The 20,292-nt window shown below is 40.5% G+C and overlaps 1 protein-coding gene across 1 annotated transcript in view; it reads right to left on the bottom strand.

The window, feature by feature from the left end:
- Window positions 1–920: 920 nt before the first annotated feature.
- Window positions 921–20,292, bottom strand: part of glceb (glucuronic acid epimerase b) — a 58,765-nt gene continuing 39,393 nt past the window's right edge. The window contains exons 3-6 of the mRNA XM_034107440.2: window positions 18,734–19,263; window positions 11,813–12,058; window positions 2,329–2,621; window positions 921–1,762 (exon numbers count right to left, since the gene is read on the bottom strand). Of these exons, the coding sequence (XP_033963331.1) occupies window positions 1,031–1,762; window positions 2,329–2,621; window positions 11,813–12,058; window positions 18,734–19,250 (1,788 nt within the window). The 5' untranslated portion in view covers window positions 19,251–19,263 and the 3' untranslated portion in view covers window positions 921–1,030. The remainder of the gene's footprint in view (window positions 1,763–2,328; window positions 2,622–11,812; window positions 12,059–18,733; window positions 19,264–20,292) is intronic.

Here is a 20,292-nt window from a genome sequence, read left to right as displayed (position 1 = left end):
GCTCTGCCTAACACAGGGGAATTGTGGGTAGGAAGCAAGGTGCTTGTGGAGCAGGTCTAACCATCTGAAATCAGAAATGTTGGTTTGTTGTGTTTATTTTTTTCATAGCCGCCTGGCAGGCACCTAATGACTTGAGATGTATTTTAAAGACATTACATCTTAATCCTTCCCCGAATATTTGTAATTAGTTTCAGGGGAAAAAGAGTCAGAAAAAGACTTGGGAGACGACCGGTGGTAAACATGAAGCTTTTCTGTAAAAACATGAAAGCCAAACTAATTTATCTTACCTAAAAGTGTAAACTTGGTGTAAAAAGAAAACGTCTTGATGTAAAACGTTAAATTATGAATTTCATTTTGAGGATTATGGAATAAAAAAGTTTGCAGTGGAGGAATTAAATCCAAAATGTCATCCAAAACATAACATATATTACTAATATATACGCTGTAGGTTTTTGTTTCTATAACCTTTGTAAATCTGGGATAAAATGGTCCAAAAATACAATTGGAGAGGAGTGGTGGATGCATCAAAGAATGTCGGAAATATGACTCAAACACAAAGAGTTTCATCTTTCTCTAACATCATATATTGTTACTTTACACACCCGCAAACACACACTCACACAAACGCACATACACTCTGAAAATAGGTCTGTGCATAATTTGGAGGAGAGCTACAGTCAGTGTTGCAGGAAATATTAAACCTGCAGCAGAGCATACAATGAACTTTTAGTGTCGAGCTGCGGCTGAATGAACTTGTCCTTTAGATTATGAACACACACACACACACACACACACACACACACACACACACACACACACACACACACACACACACACACACACACACACACACACACACACACACACACACACACACACACACACACACACACACACACACACACACACACACACACACACACACACACACACACACACACACACACACACACACACACACACACACACACACACTTCATTGTTTTCAGTCATTCTATCAGCTGTATGCTATATGTGTGTTACAGTTTGTCTAGTTGTGCTTTGCACGACTCCCTTTTAAGTAATTTTTCCAGCGCTTCACTACGTCCTTAAAGACGGGCGCGTTGTCTATGGACGCCAGCAGCTGCAGCTGGTTGATGTGCGTGGTGTGATAGTCCCAGCGTGCCAGGTTGGGCGCTGTGGCCAACATGAAGTGGCGCAGGTCGTAGATGCTCCCAGATCCCGTGTCAAAGAGCGGCAGCATGGCCTTCAGAGAGTCCATGCCGCGGCTGAACAGCTGCCCGGCCTCCCGGCCCAGCTTCTCCCCCGCGGTCTCCGTCAGGTCGTGGAGGCCCAGCAGCGAGTAGATGAAGCCGTTGAGGACAAAGGAGCTGGGGGTGGTGGGGTACTCTTCATACCAGTCGTATTTGTTCATGAACACAGCTTTGACCCCGTGCTGCGCTGAAGGCACCTTGTAGGGTCCCACCGCCCTGAGGGCAGCGCTGAGGTAGCCCTGCTCCCTGGTGAGGAGGAAGGCCCTCACCAGGGTGGACATGGCCTGGCCCTGAGCCATGGCCGAGTACCAGCCGGGCTCCAGGGGCCGGAAGCCCTCCCCCAGTTTACGGGTGACCATGATGGGCCAGCCCCCCCGCTCGTCCTGGTTGCGCACCAGCCAGTCGCTGGCGGCGAAGAAGGCGGCCATGTGGGCGGTGGTGGAGATGGTGACGTTGTCAACAAAGCCACGCCCGTGGAGGACTAACCGCACCACCCGTCTGGGCATGATCTGAGAACAGAAAGAAGTAATATTATAACTGGAATAAATATTTGGCAAGAATTAAATCTCTATGATCATGTTTTGTGTCAAAATTAACAAAATAAGGAATAACCTAATAATACAAAAATCTACATTTTATCTATATTTACACATTTTTAAATATCTGTTAAAATCATAATGGTTGTTGATACCACCAACTGTTATGTAGATTTAAGATGTGAAACTAATTATTATTAAATATCTAGGATCACGTTAAGGGCTCAAGAGGTTAAATAACTGGGTTCATTTGCCGTTTGTTTTCTTGATTAATATATGAATATATTTGTCTATAAAATGTCAGAAAACATTGTTCTGTCCAAAACCCAAAAACGTCAGAATAGAAAAAAAACAAAAAAACAGCATTTCCTCACATTTGAGGATCTGAAACACAACACATTTACTACTTGTAACTAACATCACTGAATTATCAACATACAGCAGTTAGTTTGTTATTAAACTAATCATTCACTCTGGGGCAGCTACATGTTTATTAGATCTCATCAGCTGTCCACCCTGAATGTCTGGCAGTCACTCACCTTGGTGGCCTTCACAGCCTTGGTGTTGGACAGCCCGACGCCCTTCCTGAGGTCGGTGAGCAGGTCCCGGGTCAGGGTGCTCCAGGCGGTGCGCGGCCCGACGCCGTACGTGATCTCCCGGTCTTTGAATGCGATGAGCTGTGTGTTGGTCACGTAGTGGATGGTGAACGGCGCGCCCTTCTCCGTGGTCTCCAGGATCACAGACACGCTGCCGTTGGAGACGAACTTGATGTCCAAGCTGAGGATGAAGTCTTTGGGGTTACCCAGCTGGAGGGACACGCCTTCTGAGGACTCTGTGGTGGGGGGAGGGAACATGTTAAGTGCTTAAATTGAAGGTGAAGATGGAACATTTCTTCCAGTGGAATTTGTCTGGAAAAACCTGACTAACCTCATTTGACTGATTTTATAAACTTGAGACGATTACCGGATGACAGTGGACTATTTTTATCAGACTGACTGAAAGCTTTTTACTTTGTATCCATTGATGTTGTGTTTCAATGAAAGCTTGTCTTATCTCCCACGTTCCCCAAACTCAGACTGTAGTCACATTCTCAAATGATCAATTACAGTCAGAAACATTCTGCGGTCAAAACCTTCTCTTTTCTTCTGTCGTTATGTGTGTGTGTGTGTGTGAGTGAGTGTGTGGGTGTCAGAGCATTGAACACTAGCAGAGACAAGCTTCTCATGGGGAGTATGGTACGGATGAGTCACTGCACACAGAGCTTAATTAGGCAGAGGACAGAAAGGAATACAAAAAAAAACAGACAGAAAAAAAAAAGAGTGAAAGAAGAAGTTGATGGACTGTAGAAACTTTCCATTTGCATCTCCACATCTCTTCCATACAAAGCTTGAAGTCAGAAACTCAGGAGAGAATCAGTTTTCACACTGCCACTGCTCCCATACCCATCAACTCAAGTGCCAGCCACTTCAGCTGCTGCTCTGAATGCATGTCAACTCTCTAAAACATAAACCGCTTCTGGAACCATCTCTCCTTTGCCCTTGTTACGTGGTGTGCACAGCACAAAAAAAAACGCTTATAATGAAGGTTCCCAAAGGAGTAAAGAGAAAAATGCAGTAGTCAAGAAAAAAGGAGGATAATGGCAGGATGGGTGGCCTCAAGTGCCCTTAACGCCTGCCAAGGAGCGGCGAGAGTGAAAATGAGCCAATACTGAGAAGACAATTGAGAATCAGATCCCACATGACACTGAGCTGAGGAAGCAGAAGCAGACACAAAGACAGTCGATCACGAGGAGAATGGAGGAGAGAGCCAGTCTGGCAGGGGCCTCTGCAAGGCTACAGCTCTTTAATGCACTCATAAATCCATTACTTAAGGCAATGCAGAGAGTAAGTGGATTTGTACTGTGGCCCTGTGATTACTCTGGCATCAATAAAGGATGGGCAGGGAATATAGACGAGATTCCACCTCCTCTGCTCTGCTGTTAACAATCAGGCAGCAGGCACAGATGACATGTAGCTGCACATACGTCAGCGTCAAAACAATGCTTGTATACACGAGTGAGCATGTCGCAAACACATGTTCAGTGCGTGTTGTGCATGTGCGGAGACCAAAAGAATCCAAGCAACAGTCTTTTATTAATCATTAACATCTACTAGTAACTACATCACGGCATATAGTGCCTACGAACATTATTAAACCGCTTGGGAAGTTTCCATGTTCCGCTGCAAACAAAAAGTATTTTTTTGTATCAATTAATCAGCAAATAATATTGTGAATGTGTTTTCTTTGTCAATGACAGAGAAAATGCCCGTTGTAATTTCCCAGAGCCCAGGGTGAATTGCTTGTTTTGTAGCGGCAGCAGTGTGAGAAAAAGTTTTTAGAGAGTACTTGTCCATGGACAAGTGAGTTTGGTAATTTACTTGTCTGAATACATATATATATATATATATTTTTTTTTTTTTTTTTTTTTTTTTTTTTAAATTGGGGCCACTGGAATCTTCTTCTTTGTCATCGTATTTTACATTTTCCCACGGTTTTTATGACACCGCTAACGTAAGTGAGCGGTAAGATTTTACTGCATCACACATAGGGTTGGGTATCGTTTGGATTTTAACGATTCCGGTTCTGCTTTTCGATTCCGGTTATTTTTGGTTCTCGATTCCGGTTATTTGAGAGGGTAAAAATAAGTCCCATGACAAACTGGGAGAAAAATATATTTCAAATCTGTATTCCTATTTACAAATCACTTCATACTGTTTAATTTCTTTCGGTTATTGAATACAATTATATAAAAATAATCTCTGCATTGTTTAGTTAGTTCTAAGTGGTGCAGTTTGAGAATGTACAATTGGCCCAGTGTCCTCTGATGTTACACTGCAACCTGCCTGTGAGACAGAGTCCAACCACACATGTCCAACACATAGGACATAACCTAATAATAATAATAATATAATGACACATTAGATATATAGCCTATAGCCCTAGCGCTTTTCTACAACTCAAAGACGCTTGCACGCTTACACATGTCCTGCAATACACATGCTGCAGCTGCTCACTGTTTGTAAAAGTAAATAAATAGTATTTTCATTTAAATAATGTACTTTCTATACACTGCTTCATAAATAATACTGACATCCCTGTGCTCCTCCGAGTCTGGGGGTCCGGGGATGTGAGGACAGCGCGAGGACACAGACAGGGAGGCTGCTTCACTTCATAAAGGAAATGACGGTCAATATTAACAACACAGGAGCTAAAACGCTTAATAACCTTCATTACGTGTTCGAGAAAGAACATAGAAAGTTTGACAAAGATGAGGCTGTTAAACGGGCAGCGGATCTGCTGTGTGTAGCAAGAGAGAGAGACGCTGAGCTGCACCGTGCAGCGATCAGCTGATCCGGAGCATAGAGAGAGCTGCAGTCCGCGGGGCTCGGCCTCGCCTCCTGTCCTCACAACTCTTATTAATCCCGGTACCGGACAATTGTTATTTGTTCCTACTCGGAACCGAGTTTTGCTTCCCAACCCCGCAACAACTGTGCTACACTTCCCACTCCGTTCCGCTCCGCCCCGTCTAACTGTACAGAAAGCGGCGAGATGCATTTCCTTAGGAATCTACAAGCAGAACCGAAACTAACACTTCTAGATGAACAATGGCGGACACGTACAATTTGCGAATGAGTTCTGCCTTTTGTAAACTGAATGTATCAATAATTTGTCAATAAATCAGCCCGAAAAACGTCACTTGTCCGCCGGACAAGTCAATTGAAAGATCTGCTTGTCCGATATTGTAAATAACACGTCCCGGACGGTGGGACGTGTACTTTTTCCAACCCTGTCTCCTAAAAATTACGTTCCCACAGAACTAAACTGCATTCTCAATTACGTTTAGCAAGAAACGTATTTTCTCCTACGTTACGTTTGTTATGAACGTATCTCAAATACGTTTATTTTCTACATATCTTTGCCATTTATTGTCTTGCTTATAATAATAATAATAGTCATTTATAAATATCATTTTAGAGCACACATTTGAAATCAGTAGGCGAGGCTGTAATTTCGCCAGCTGTTACTCTATGAGCGAGGCAGAAAATAATAGTTTTAACATGCCAAAAAGCTGCTGTGTCGTTTATTGCACCTCAAACATTAAAACAAATCCAGAGTTACGTGTTTCTGTACTTCCTCTAAGAAGAAAGGACAGTAACAGAAGATCTCTGTGGCTTCAGGCTTGATCGCCGTTCAAATGACAGTGTTGGTTTCCCCAAAAGTGGACGGGGCTGTAAAGTGACGTAGATTTTACTCTCATCTATTATGAAAAACCATTCTATTTATTCATATGTAACGTAAATTACATGCCAGTGTTTTATGTTTTTATTTTAAATCGTATAATGTCGGACTTTTTTTCCCGTCTGTGAGGAAAAGAAATGGGGCTTAGAGCCTCAAAATACTGAAATCTGTATTTTTGAAAATCTTTTTTTCCTTATTTACTCAACAATAACACACAATTATCATTGTTTTTATTTATTCGTTTAATTCTATAATCTTGGGCTTTTTAGCCGTAAATAAAGTCACCGGAAACAGACGTAGGCCTATAAGGGACATTTTGAGGATACACACAAACCCACTGAAGAGATTACACAAGATCCTCAGCTTGAAGCTCGTTGATTGGATGTTTAGCCGCAATGCATGTTGGGATATGATGTTAATGCGATATGATATCCGAAAAAATAAAATAAAAAATAATAATAATACTTTATTCCGAGTGTTCTTGCTTTTCTCTTTGGAAGTCATCACATAACGGCATTGTAATACACAGTTCGGCTGCATTAAATATTACACATCTGCTGTAGTTCTTTATTTATAGAGCCCTGATGAGAAGACTTCTGGACAAACAGGAGAACTGCCGCCAAAACTGAATATGTGACGTGGATCATAAATATATCAACAATTAAACAACACCTTGCATTTCTTTTCACAAAATACATCTCCTTGCAGTATCAATACTAATTCGGCTGACTTTTATATTTGATCCAATTGGTAGATAGGTTACATTTATACCATAACGGTGCACAACTGATAGAGAAGGACTGATTTTCTTTGAATATAAGAATGTAAATACTGAGTTGAGAGAATAGTCAGGGAATTTGGGTGATGGGAGACACATCTATGGAATCACAATTTCAATAGCTTACCATTAAATGACGGATATGACTTTCTGTTTGTGATGTTTTACAAATCAGATATTAATGTGTAGAAGTAAAGCATGAGAAATAGTATAGCAATATCCTTTAAAATTATGTAAAAACATGAATAAAACTTCACATCTTCAGATGTTATACATACATAAGTGTCTACACTAATAATACAAAGTTATTATTAATATGCTGTGTGTACCTTGTGTGCACCGCCTAGTGGTTAAAGCACGTTATTGAATTATTTTTGTTGAATAATGTTATTTTTGTTGAATAATGTTATTTGATGAAAAAAATATTAAGAGTACATACTTTCATAGGGGGAAAGTAGAAGGTCTGTGATAGAAATATAGAATATAAAAAATCAAGAAGATACTGTAAGTGATCTCTACAATAAAACAGTTTAGTGCACGATGTACAAAGATATTAATAGGAAGATGTGCAAAACAGACAAACTAATTAACCTCCATTTAAACATTAAATAATACTTTAGGTTAAGGTCTTCTTTCAAATAAGAAAAAAGCTTTGGGGGTATCTATCTACAGATGAATATTAAGCCTGACAAAGTACTTAACGTCTAATGTATTGCTTTCCTGCAATGTTAACTATGTTGAAGCACTTATTTTAACTGATATTATACACATTAATTATACTCTTATGTATGTAGATAGTATAAGAAATGTGCAGAATTTGACAGTTTAATGGTGGAGGTACACACATATTGATAGATGTCTTGTAATTAACTATTAGTAGAGAATAACGAGTAATGAATATACTTTATAAAGATCTGCAGATAAATGTTTAGTCTTCTCAAGCACCAACTATCAAATATCTCTCCTGATTGTTGGCACTTGACAATCACCTTCCCTGAATTTTACTCAGGTGTAACTAAAGTCTGCTTTAAGGGTTGTTTATATTCCACATCATTAATCAGAATGTGCAAAGTAACTAAACTAAATGTAGTGGAGTAAAAATACCAACTTAACCTCTGAATTGTAGTGGAGTAGAATATATATCAATGCTGCCCATTATGGATACAAGCGATTTTCACCAATGTAGTAATTACATGTTTTAAATGTGTACACACCAATGTGTTTCCTATAGCCTAAACCTCCAGGGCTGTACACAGTTTAATACTGTCAACTTCTAATTTTTGGAAAAACGAAAACGTCTTTTAAAACTACAATTCCCAGTAGAGACGTGCCATAGAGAACATGTTGCGAAACACAATAGCCAGCATGTGTAGTTCTGGTGGGGCGTTCGAGTCCAGTTTTGAATAGTCTGCCGTGGTTTCGTTCCATTTCAAAGAGCTTGACGCTCGGCGTAACCTTGGCGCACTGCCACTCCAACATCCAATCACAGAGCTTGAAGATTAATCACGGGGTTTGTCAACGGGACTGTAGTCCCAAACGATAGCTGGGGATTATGGGTAGTGTAGTGTCTTCGGTCATCCTAAACTGAAATGTTTTTCGGATATCATATCGCATTAACAACACCACATCTGGCGTCACAGAGATCTTCTGTTACTGTCCTTTCTTCTTAGAGGAAGTACAGAAACACATAACTGGATTTGTTTTTAATGTTTGAGGTGCAATAAACGACACAGCAGCTTTTTGGCATGTTAAAAACTATTATGTTCTGCCTAGCTCATGAGAGTAACAGCTGGCAAAATTACAGCCTCGCCTACTGATTTCAAATGTGTGATCTAAAATGATATTTATAAATGACTATTATCATTATTATAAGCAAGACAATAAATGGCAAAGATATGTAGAAAATAAACGTATTTAAGATACGTTCATAACAAACGTAACGTGGAAGAAAATATGCTTCTAGAAGATATGTAGAAAATAAACGTATTTGAGATACGTTCAAAACGAACGTAACGTGGGAGAAAATACGTTTCTTGCTTAACGTAATTGAGAATGCAGTTTAGTTATGTGGGAACGTAATATTTAGGAGACAGGGTTGACTTTTTCGCACACTGGGCAGTAGTGCAAAACTTAAATATGTTCAATGTACCATCCTTTACAAGGAGATATATAAAATCCACAAGTTTGACAAGCAGAAATCCTCAAATCATTGGCATATCGGCCTGGAAATAGACAGCAATTTAAAATATAACATATTTAGCAGGAAATTCAAGTTAATGTCCATCAACTAAATTGATATTTGTTCCTGATTTATCACAGAATGTTTGATTGTCTTACAACGTTGTATGAAAGTAGAGTTACTAGTCTTTTTGACACTGATGAGAATCAAAAGACAACTAACTAATTGTATTAGTAGTCCGCGATTCACAGGATCTTTTATTATTGCAAGGGAGTAATGGAAACAGTTTAAATGATTGGCAACATCGTTATTAAAGCGACTCCAGTTGGTTTTTATAAAAGTGTCAAAAAAGTCTACTTTGTTTCAATGTTATGAGACAATAAAATGAAAACTTCCAGTTGTGGTGAACACTTTTTTAAAAAGGCACTGCCTGTGTTGACAGCTGTCACTAAACTGTTTCTCCATACACAGATCACCTCGCTTATTCTGAGAGGTTTGAACAAAATGCATTTCTAAACTATCAAAAGAACCAGGAGGGGATTGAGGAAATGAAGGTGCTCAGAGGAGGACACTGTGCGAGAATGTGCAGATGGTAGATGGTAGGTTATTATCAGGAGACACACGATTGATCCACTTGATTTGAGAGGCTGTTCACCACCAGTGCCCTAGATAAAGTAAGGAGGAAAAAGACCCTAACAGAGAGAAAGAGGAGGAGGGGGAGGAGTGGAGGGAGGAAGATACGGAAAGATAAACTGACTGAAAATGAAGAAAACAGGAAAAGTTTGTAACACAGAGCAGAATAAGGCGTTTAAATGGATAGAGCGTAATATGATTGCAATGTTTAGCAAGCTCAAGAGGGCTGAGGGGGGATAAGGGGGTGGAGATGAGTAAAGAGAGGTGGAACAGTGACTGAAATCCGGAGATGGATGACCAAGATTAATGGAGAATGAAGCCTGCAGAGGGAAGGCTGAGGAGTGATGAGGAAAACATGATGATGTCGAGGAAAGAGATGATGGCAAGTCGAGGCTGTGAGGCACGGTGAGCGAGGAGCAGAGACAGAAAGAAAAGTGAGCGGCAGCGGAATGAAAACAAATTGTCGATGATGATCGGTTGAAAGCGGAGGAATTAGGAGGAGGGGGAAATTACAGGAGAGGCAGCAGCTCAACAAAAGGACCCACACAAAGAGAGAAAGAATGTCCTGGAAATATCAGCAGGAGATCAAAGGAGAATAAAGACCTCTCACAGTCAGCACAAGATTCTGACTTCTCCAAATCCAAAAATAACTCCTCGCCTTGGTCATTTCGCAGCTGTAAAACTAGGTTTATGATGATAAACAGTTAGATTTGATTAAGAGTTATACTTAGATCACTAAGACATGTTCAACATAGAAGAACAACATCTGTAAATTGCCTATTGGCCAAGGACAGTGCTATCCTTCAGACCGTTTTTATTACACAGGGCCTATTCGCAAAAGGTCTTATCTTGTAAGTATTTATATTAAAATACTGTTTTTATGTTGCTCTTGTTATATATTTGCAACTGAAAATGGGTCGATGAAACATGTTCACTGTTTGTTTATGATCAAACTTCAAGTTATACTATTTAAATGCAGGTAAATCACATTTGCATTTGATAATGTTAAAGCTGCCTGCTTCGGGTGACGTGTATCTTTATAACATGTTGTTATTTTCACAGTCAATCTAACATACACTGCTGCCATAAATGCTCACTAGAACACCAACTGTGTCCGAAACAAATGGATTATTTCATCTGTTAGCTAGAAACTGCATCTGTTTGAGGAAATATTTAGCCTTTTTAGATGGTGAAAGTAAATATTGAAACACAGTTTTCAAAGATTGACATCTTATGTCCTGTCTGAAACGATCAACTAATTGTTCCCCTGAAGAGACTCGGCACACTGTACGTGTTCCTGAACCACAAAAAGGCACAGGTTAAATATCTGTCATTAAAGCCCATATGGCACAATGGCTTTCAAAGGTAGGTGTTTGTGCCTGGAGGACCAGCGTGAACGCATTTAGACAGCATTGACATGAGACAATGTCTGAACAAAACAGGATGAAATGAGTGATGTTGGTTCTTCAATCATCACATTCTCAGAGTTTCTCCTTGTGTGGTGGGTCCACTGTCAACCAGCAGTCTGTGTGTGTGTGTGGTGGCGTTTTAATCCTTGTCTACATTTAATAGCCACCTCTGTCGGGGTTGTGGATTTTGACGCGCCTCTCTTTGTTTTCAAACCAATTTAGCGGAGGTCGTTGTTGAATCAGATGAGCTTTATTCATTGGTCCAGACGGCATAGAAATAGGAGGACACATTTCTTTGCTTCATAGTAAATAAAACTTATCGGTATCCAAAAAGAACATGGTCAAAATACTTTACCGCTTCCCCATCTCATCAAAATCAGCTGTGTCCTATTAACCTGCCATATATAGGCATTTACCCATGCACGTGATACCTGACGCACATTTCATAACAAATGAGTGAGCCTTAAATGAATATATTTTAAACCATAGTGTGACTCACAAAAATACATGATTAATTAAGAGTTTAATCTAAATCCTTATATTATTATTAAGCCTAACATTCAGACCATAATAACAAAATGAAAATGGCTCTAACAGTGTGTATGGTCGCGCTGTAGCTGTGACTCACTGCAGACGATCACCCCCCCTGAGGGTGTAGCTGAATCTCAGGCCTCCTGCAGTCACCGTTACCAGGAGATAAGCTCCGCGCCCCGAGGATGTGCACGCTCATGGAAAGTTTCACGTACCTGGAGCACTGAACTGACGCACGGAAGAGGCTCGGGTCTTGTCGTGGACACGGCTGAGGACGCACCCTTTGGGCACGCTCCAGGGGGCGGAGCTGGCCCGGCTGTCTCTTTCCTCGGCCGTATCGTAGACCTCCACGTGGGGGGGGCGCTCCGTCAGGTTCTTGCTGTAGTGGCTCAAGCCATACTGAGCGATCTGGATGGCGTAGAAGTATCCCTGAGGACCCCACTGTGTGGACAGAGGCACGCCTGTTGGAAAAGACGGAGGTAGAGAAGGATGATGTTGAATAAATATAGACGATTACCTTCCTGTATGCAAGATAATATAGATATTTTCTAATTATTACTTTTCAAAAGTGCAATGCTTTAAATAATGTGATCATCTTGTTAAAAGTAGATATTCATTTTAGGCTCTTTGCAGTCTATTTCAAGCAAATGATCCTTTTGAGATAGCAGTTGTCATAACAGCTTATTGCGGTGCAGTGGGTGCAGTGGGTGTCACATAGAGGTTATAAGCACGGTCATATCAATAAAACTGGGCTAACAATAAATATTAATATCAAACACACACATTTAAAAATGTTCCAGTTAACGGAACGAGCATTGAAAATGTTGAAATCTTTATAAATGCAGACACAGAAGACAAAAGAGAAGCTTTTTTAAACCGAGAGCGCCAGCTAAGGTAAATGATTGGATTGTGTGGTAATATTCAAGCTAATCTACTGCATTTGACCAGAGGCGAGCTTCCCTGTTCACGCAGCCAGAAATAGCTCAGGCAGGAGGATGAGTCGGATTAACAGGTTGTTCACTTAAAGACCTTTGACATGTGCAACCTACATCCTCTCCCTCGGAGAATAACATCATAACACACTCATACTCTGGAGGTAATAATGTTCCTGCTCCTCTAAAACTAATAACAACTGCATTCGAGGTGATCACTTATGTTCTCTTTTCCTAATATGACACATTTCACACAAAGATTCAGGCTGTGACAGTGACTGACATAACTTTGTTTTTATGACTAAAGGAGGGTTTTCAATCTACCTTATGGAAAATATAAGAATATTGAGAGAGTTTTAGCTAGTAATGGCTTGTCTAGGGCTTCATATTATATTACATCATTCATTCTTTAAAGAACACAATTAGAAAAAAACAATAAAAACAATGATTAATAAATAATGTAAGAAATGTTTGACAGTTGTGAATATGTACACACATAGAGTTCGTTTTTACATCTGTCTACCAATCTGGGACATCTACCGCTGTTCGTGCCGTTGTTAAAACACTAAGTCCCTTTTCACCCTTTCTGCGAGAGCTTAACCAACACTCCTGATCCCCTCATTCTTATGGACTGCATGTGCATTACTGTGAAGAATTATTTCAGACAGACCAAATTCATTACACAAAACAATCATGGCCTCTAAACTGTAGAGTCACACTGATGAGCAGAAGTCATTCTGAATTTAAACATGTTCCTTTGCAAAGAGCTTAAATGGAAAGACCAATCACATAGAATGCCATGTGTTGGTATAGATGTGTTTTGCATTCGATAACATGCTTTGAATGAAGGGTCCAGAATCAGAGGATTTTAAAACAACACAAACTACACAAACATTGACTTATTACTAGCTATTGTTTCTCTTCGTCAGATCTGCCATTTCATTTCCCCTGATGATGTCAATGCAACTCCCCTCGAGGTGAAAGTGCCAGACTTGTCTCCCTGCCTGCCTCGTTACTGCCGTCTCCCTTGACAACTTAAGTCAAATGACTGTCAAAATGTCAACACTGTAACGCCGTGCTACTGAATAACACCCAGTAATCCATGTGGAATTGACTGTTAAGCCTCAACATATTTCATGACTCCAGAGAGCTGACTTTTCTAACAATCTGAAAAACTAGGTCTTCTACCAATTACAGGAGGCTCTAAGCCTACTGAAGTTTATACAGCAGGAAACTGTTCCACCATCTTATTATTATGCAGGCTTTGTTTTTGTAGGTCAGCAGACTGTAACATCTGCATGAAGGTGAGTAAACATTAAAGGGCATTAAGCAACATGTTTAATATTAAACCAAAATGAATGAAGTGACATGAAAGGTTCCATATTTGTGCTGAGAATTAGGAACCAACCTGTTCTTTGCCACTTCCAGTTTCTCTGAAGTATTTTTAAACAAAACAACTCACACCATATTTTTGAAAAGCGAAAGTTATGCACGAAGCCTAATGGATAGATATGAAGCATAATGCCTGAAAACTGACTTCAAACCACAGTTTTATTTATTTATTGGTTTGAGATGTTGTCTATTTAAATATATTTGTGATTTAGAGTCATTGTGACCAAGCTGCAACTCGAAGAGTATGCCACAGTGTCTTGGTTTTACAGACTATTCATCCAAATCCACCTCTTAGTGTATAGGTGTGTGATGGATCACGCCTCATATATACATTTGCACCAAGAGTGTTAGGGACAGTATGTGTTTTATCAACCAATTAAGTTGAACAAATGTGTTTTAGGGCTCCGAGTGTATGTGTGAAGATAAAGATGGTTCAAGGAGAAGCGAGAGAAACATAAAACGAGACAGAGTTTGATTTAAGAGGGTGTTGTTACAGAGGATTAACTACGTCCACCAATGATAGCGCTCCGGCTGCTGGAGCTTCATTATTTTCAACTTTTGTTCTTTGTCTCATGGAAGCACTGCTGCAAGAGGAGAACGTAAGATCTCCATTCCTTACCCTCGACTATTAAACTACAAGCTCTACAAGATTTGTGACAAGGAATGACACAGAGTCCTGCTTTTTTATGACTATCTAGGAAAAAACCCTGAGAGCATACTTCTGTATTCTGACTGGTTGTGATTTTAAGAAGAAATTATGTGAAACGCTCTCAATTTAAAGATTGTTTTGGATCCCAAAAGTATCACAGTTTAAGAGGCACAATGTGTAAGATTTTCTTTAGAATCAATGTATAGTTTAATAGAAAAATAATACCTCTCATTCTTCACTTATGACGCACTAAGAGTGTGTGATGGTGTCTGTATTTGCAGCAACTCTGCTCTGCCTTGATTTATCTTTTCCTTTCATTTTGTGTGTCTGAGATGTTTTTAGGCGTCAAGCCTTGTAATAAGACCAGGTGTTAGATCTTAAAGGGGACCTATCATGCAAAATGCACCTTTGTATGTCTTTTATACATGAATATGTGTCCCCGATGTGTCAGGGAATTCACCAAGTGTCAGAAAACACAACCCTCTCTCTTTTCCTCCATACCCAAATCTCTAAAAACGGGGCTTTAACGGATCTGATACAGACTGATACAGATTTGAAAATAGTGTGACGTCAGTGACGAGGAGCTCCGCCTATATGGTAGGGCTGTGCAATTTAATCGATCTTGCGATATATATCGATATTTAGTTTTCCGAGAAAGTATCGATATTTCAGCCGCGGGTATCGATACATTAAGTCTGATAACTGTGTTCGTTATACTCGCGTCCAGGAGAGAAGCTTTAAAAAGGAGACTGATTGAGTCTCTGAGAATGTTCAAATGTATACTTTAATTAATAAAAAGCGCGGTAATGTTACAAGCAGAAGATGGTTCTGTCAGAAAAACAGCTGTGTTCTGGCTCTCGTGAGCGAAGGGAAGAGAGCGAGCTCCACCTTTCCAGCTGTTAAATATCCTCTGCTGAATCCTCCCTGTGGGCGGGTTGGCGCTGCTGGGGATCGGCCCTCCACGTCTCCAATGTTCGCATTACAGAGGATTCAGACATTGCACATTAAATATATAACTAAACATGCCTTTTCTCCTCCTTATCTCTTTCATGACTTTTCATTTAATACATTTTAAACGCTGTAATCAATACTCCAAAAAGACCTCACGGCTGGTATCATTTCCGGTAGTTCCGAATGTTGTCTCATGCTACCCACGTCTGTAAACAAACGTATTCAAATAAACTGTACCTTCATTTAATATTCAGCAATAATAATATCTCGACGTCTATAGTTGTAGTGTTGAAATCAGTAGGTTTCGACGTGCAGCACTCCGTGTCATATCGCTACTAAATTCACCTCAAAAGGAAATTGTATATTAGCCACATGCTAAATGCTAACCGGAGATGAAGGATTTTCAGAATAAAAGCTCAACCACTGGTTGTGCACAACAACTTCTGGTTTTTCAGTATAAAACAGCATTTAAACTGACTGTATGTTTATGGTACTTTATGCCATCAAAACATTGATTTTAATTTCTAACAAGTCCCATTCAAATCCCCCGTGTTCGGCCACCTGCTGCACCTTTTCATTCTCCATTGTCCATTGTGATACTGCACTTTACAGCTACAGTTCGCACTGTTTCAATAAATGAAACTAATTTTCTCACCACATCTTTTGATTCATTTTGTCCAGCATTTGCAAGTTGTAGACGCTCTGTCAAAGCCATATATTGTATACTTGATGCTTTCAGTTTTCAGTTGAATTAATTCAATCCAAGTCAATGGAACACTCACAAGATGTCACCAAAATCCCACTGTCCCTTTAAAATCTTTCAGAAAATGATATAAGTGTACCGAATTATATCGAATCGTATCGAATCGTATCGTTGGCTGAATATCGTGATATATATCGTATCGTTGGCTGAATATCGTGTATCGTATCGTATCGTGAGATTAGTGTATCGCCACAGCCCTACTATATGGCCAACTCTCCACCTATCAGGGGAATGACAGGTTGCCGTGGCATGGTAACAGCATGGTAACATGACGCTCGTAACTCGGCCCCTTCCTTTGCATGGGGGGGGTGGTCAGCTGCAGCGCATGCAAAGACAGGGTGGAGGAGAGCAAAATAGAGCAAAATGAGGCATGGCTAAAATGCATGATCCGTTTGGTATTTTGAAAAAAAACATGTATAAATATACCTTATATAGGTATGGCCCTGCAATATATTATTCAAATATAGCATGATAGGTCTCCTTTAAGTATGCATTGACTGCTTAATTTAAGTGCGTGTCAAATGCTTTGACTCCTGACACAAGTTACATCATGTTCCGACAGAATATGGCAGAGGCTAGAGTGATGTAAACCATATTTAATGAATAATCCTGAGGGTTAAATAACTGTTCCATGGGTAACATGGTGTTTTGGGAGTGGAATCCTCCCATGACCTTGTGTAAGCCCTTTGGTAACTTGGGTTGTGACAGGCTAATTAATAAAGTGCTATTTTCACCTATAAAAATATGCAAGTTGTAGAGAGGCGTGTAAGCTTGGGCGTGAGAAGAGCTAAATAGGAAAGAGCCTTGGGCTTAATTAATGAACCTTGTTAAAGTGTGTGAGTGGGTATGCAAGCGTCTAGCCATGGAAGTGTTTCCTCTATATTGTACTAAAAGAAACCGTGTGCACTGCTCACATTTGGCTGGATTACCGTCTGACCCATTTCCTGCTATATTTACTCCCTACATGCGTTACAGATGGTCTTTTAGTAGGACTGCAGTTCAGGAAAAAAATGATTAATTAATTGAAAATCAGCCAAACTCATTGGAAGTATAACTATGTGTTTTATGACCTGCCTTGTAATTTGGTATTCTCTGCATCCATATGAATATCAAAGCCTCTGAAAGCGTGACACATATACTTCTTGCAAGTTTTTACTATAAAAGGAAACTACTGTGTGTTGTTCTATTGGTGGGAAAAGCAGATTTGTATCACTAAAAAAAGCCAATGCGGGGAAATTGTGCAATCCATCTCTGCAAAAATACCTATTTACTGCTGGCAAATTGCTCTCAGAGACACTGCCTGTCGTTACTCATCAGGCTAACCTCAGCAACTGACACTTTGCCAGTGACTATATCACCTTTTATTACATCTCCCGGATCAAACAAAAGCTTGCTTCTTGAGAGGCTAGGGCAAAATAACTAAGATTGTTCTACTTGTGTCCTTTTCACTGATAACATGTTTGAATCTGTAGGAAACGTTTTGGAGAATTAAAAAGAACCTCTGTTTTTTAAGTTGCTGTTGTTATAGTGTTTCTTTTTATGGTTTGCCATATTTTGTGACAATAAAACACAAATGATGAATATTTATTTTGCAATTGAAGTAAAGTATACAGGGTCATTTGTCCAAGCGAGCTGGGAACACAGTCATATTGATGACAATGTGGTTGAACTAATAGCCTTTATAATGAGATATTGATCCTTCCTGATCATTATTTTAAAAGGAACCTTGACGAGAAAATAACTCAAAGTGTGAAGGAACAGGGTGAACAAAAACGTCCAGCAAGATATCTATACTATATCTATTCAAAGAAATGAGTGTCTGAGCAAAGGAAAGACACCTTTTTGAACGCACACACATCTTGTTTGGTAGCGGTAAGACTGATAGCATTTGGGTGGCAGAGATTGAGTATGTGCTTTTGATCTAGCTTGCTTATCAAGCATTAGATTAGCTAGAAACTACCTTTTCAAGTAAATCATATATTCCACATCGACATATTCAAAGTTTAAAAACCAATAGTTTGGTAGCTTCGGCACCCTAAAAAGGAAAATACTATTTATAAATAGAACCCATTTTTATCTGCAACAAATTAAGTTGTTCTATGATCACGTTCACTATTTGTCACATTTTGTCCCTTTCTGCACATTAAAGAAATATTTTTTTAGATCCTCTTCTTATTTGTCAAAGTGATCGCAATGTCGTCCAATGAGATGGACTGTTGATCTTTGCTACACACACCTGACACTGTTTCTCAAGAAGCATGGATTCAAGAGCAAGTACTCTTTCAGACCTTTAGCGTTTAGACAGATCGTAGAAGTTTCTTAAAGAATGTGAATATTCAGATGTACAGTGACTCAAACTGTAAGTATGTAAGTGTTAACATGTCATATCTAAGAAGGGTGTATCACCAAATATCTACATAAAGAAGATAATTATATATAAAAGTCTCACCTTCCACTCCACTTATACATTTGACACGGTCGCGGACCTCCACATTGTATCCCTCAAATGACATGAAGACTCCATCGGGGTGGTACGGCTCGCGCTGTGCGTAAACCTTTGAGTAGCTGTGCTGGAACTCAAAGCGATCGTAGCCGTCGTACTGTGCCACCTTGCCGTACACCTCAAAGTACTTCTCCATCCAGCTGAAGGGCAGGTAAACGTCTCCGCCCTCTCGTCGGCCTTTGATTGTAGACTCATCATTGATCAGGCAGTCGATCTCTTCATACTTGATCCCCGCGGCAACACCGACAACAGGCGGGGGCTCCGGGGGTTGTGGGGGGTGTTGCTGGCTGCTGATGCTAGCATCCCCCACATTGGGACTTGGAGCCACCACGGCAGCACGGGGCAGGAAGTGAAGCGAGGCGTCACTGGTGCAGCGGTTCCATAGCAACACAGTGATGAGTGTGAAGAGGGCGCAGATAACGATGAGGGTTTTGTAGTTCACCCGAGCAGCCAGGCAGCGCATGGTGACAGCTCGCCTGCATGACACAAACACATAGGATACGTTAGAAGCATGTAGCATTGATTATATGTCGGGCCCATTACCATGCAATCTACAACCCTCAGCACCGTGAGCTTGAAGACATTACAGTATTGACTCATCATATCCTACTTAATCATTATTATGTGATGGGAAAAAGGTGCAAATGTAAATACAGTGACGTAAAATCCATGAAGAACAGCTTATCTGTTGAATCTGCCTTCACTTCACAGATCATATTACTCCTCTACCCCTGACCTGGAGCCATGACTTTACAAGATACTTTTTTATTGTGGGAGGATTTGGACTAACGCTACAGTGACGCAGCGTCCACACGGCGGCGTGCGTTGATGCTTGATGTCTGAAACTCGACCAACAACCAATCACATGAATCTCCCGCTCCGGACCCACAAGCACACGGTTTGATTGGCTAGAGCTTGTACTGGCATATGATTTGATTGGCTGACGCTTCCGCCGAAGCTTCAAAAGCTGAACATTGCTCAACTTTTGAAGCGAGCAACGCAAAGCAACGCTCCCACAATGCAGTTCGACAAAGCGTGACGTCACCCCATTCAAAGTGAATGGGCAGAAGCGTTGAAGCTTCAGCGCACGCTGCCGTGTGGACGGGCCGTGAGTGGTGTGTTCACAGTTCATAGCTTGTTCTTTCAGCTACAATGGGTCTGAATCTCACAAAGAGTCAAATGTTTAGCAGTGGAAACGGACTCATTAAGACTTCAATACGCCACTTAGGCTGCGGCCACACGAGGACGAATTCGGTCGTTTGCGTTACTGTTTAGTGTCATATAGACCGTTCGGCCACACGAGGACGACCGAATATGGCACTAAACGACTGAGGAAACGACAACGGGTCCCAAGGTGGATAGAAAGGCATACGCCACTCTCTGGGGGGTCAAACGGCTCCGTGTGTACGCCCTATACGAACATTTTCAGATCACTGATAGTGATTGCGCAATAGCCTCGCCTCTCCCCACCTCTTCTGCTCACCTCCGCTTACCCCGCGCCAGTG

Source organism: Pseudochaenichthys georgianus, chromosome 3 (genome assembly GCF_902827115.2).
Source record: "Pseudochaenichthys georgianus chromosome 3, fPseGeo1.2, whole genome shotgun sequence".
Lineage (NCBI taxonomy): Eukaryota > Metazoa > Chordata > Actinopteri > Perciformes > Channichthyidae > Pseudochaenichthys > Pseudochaenichthys georgianus.
This window is presented reverse-complemented; position numbering and strand designations above follow the sequence as displayed.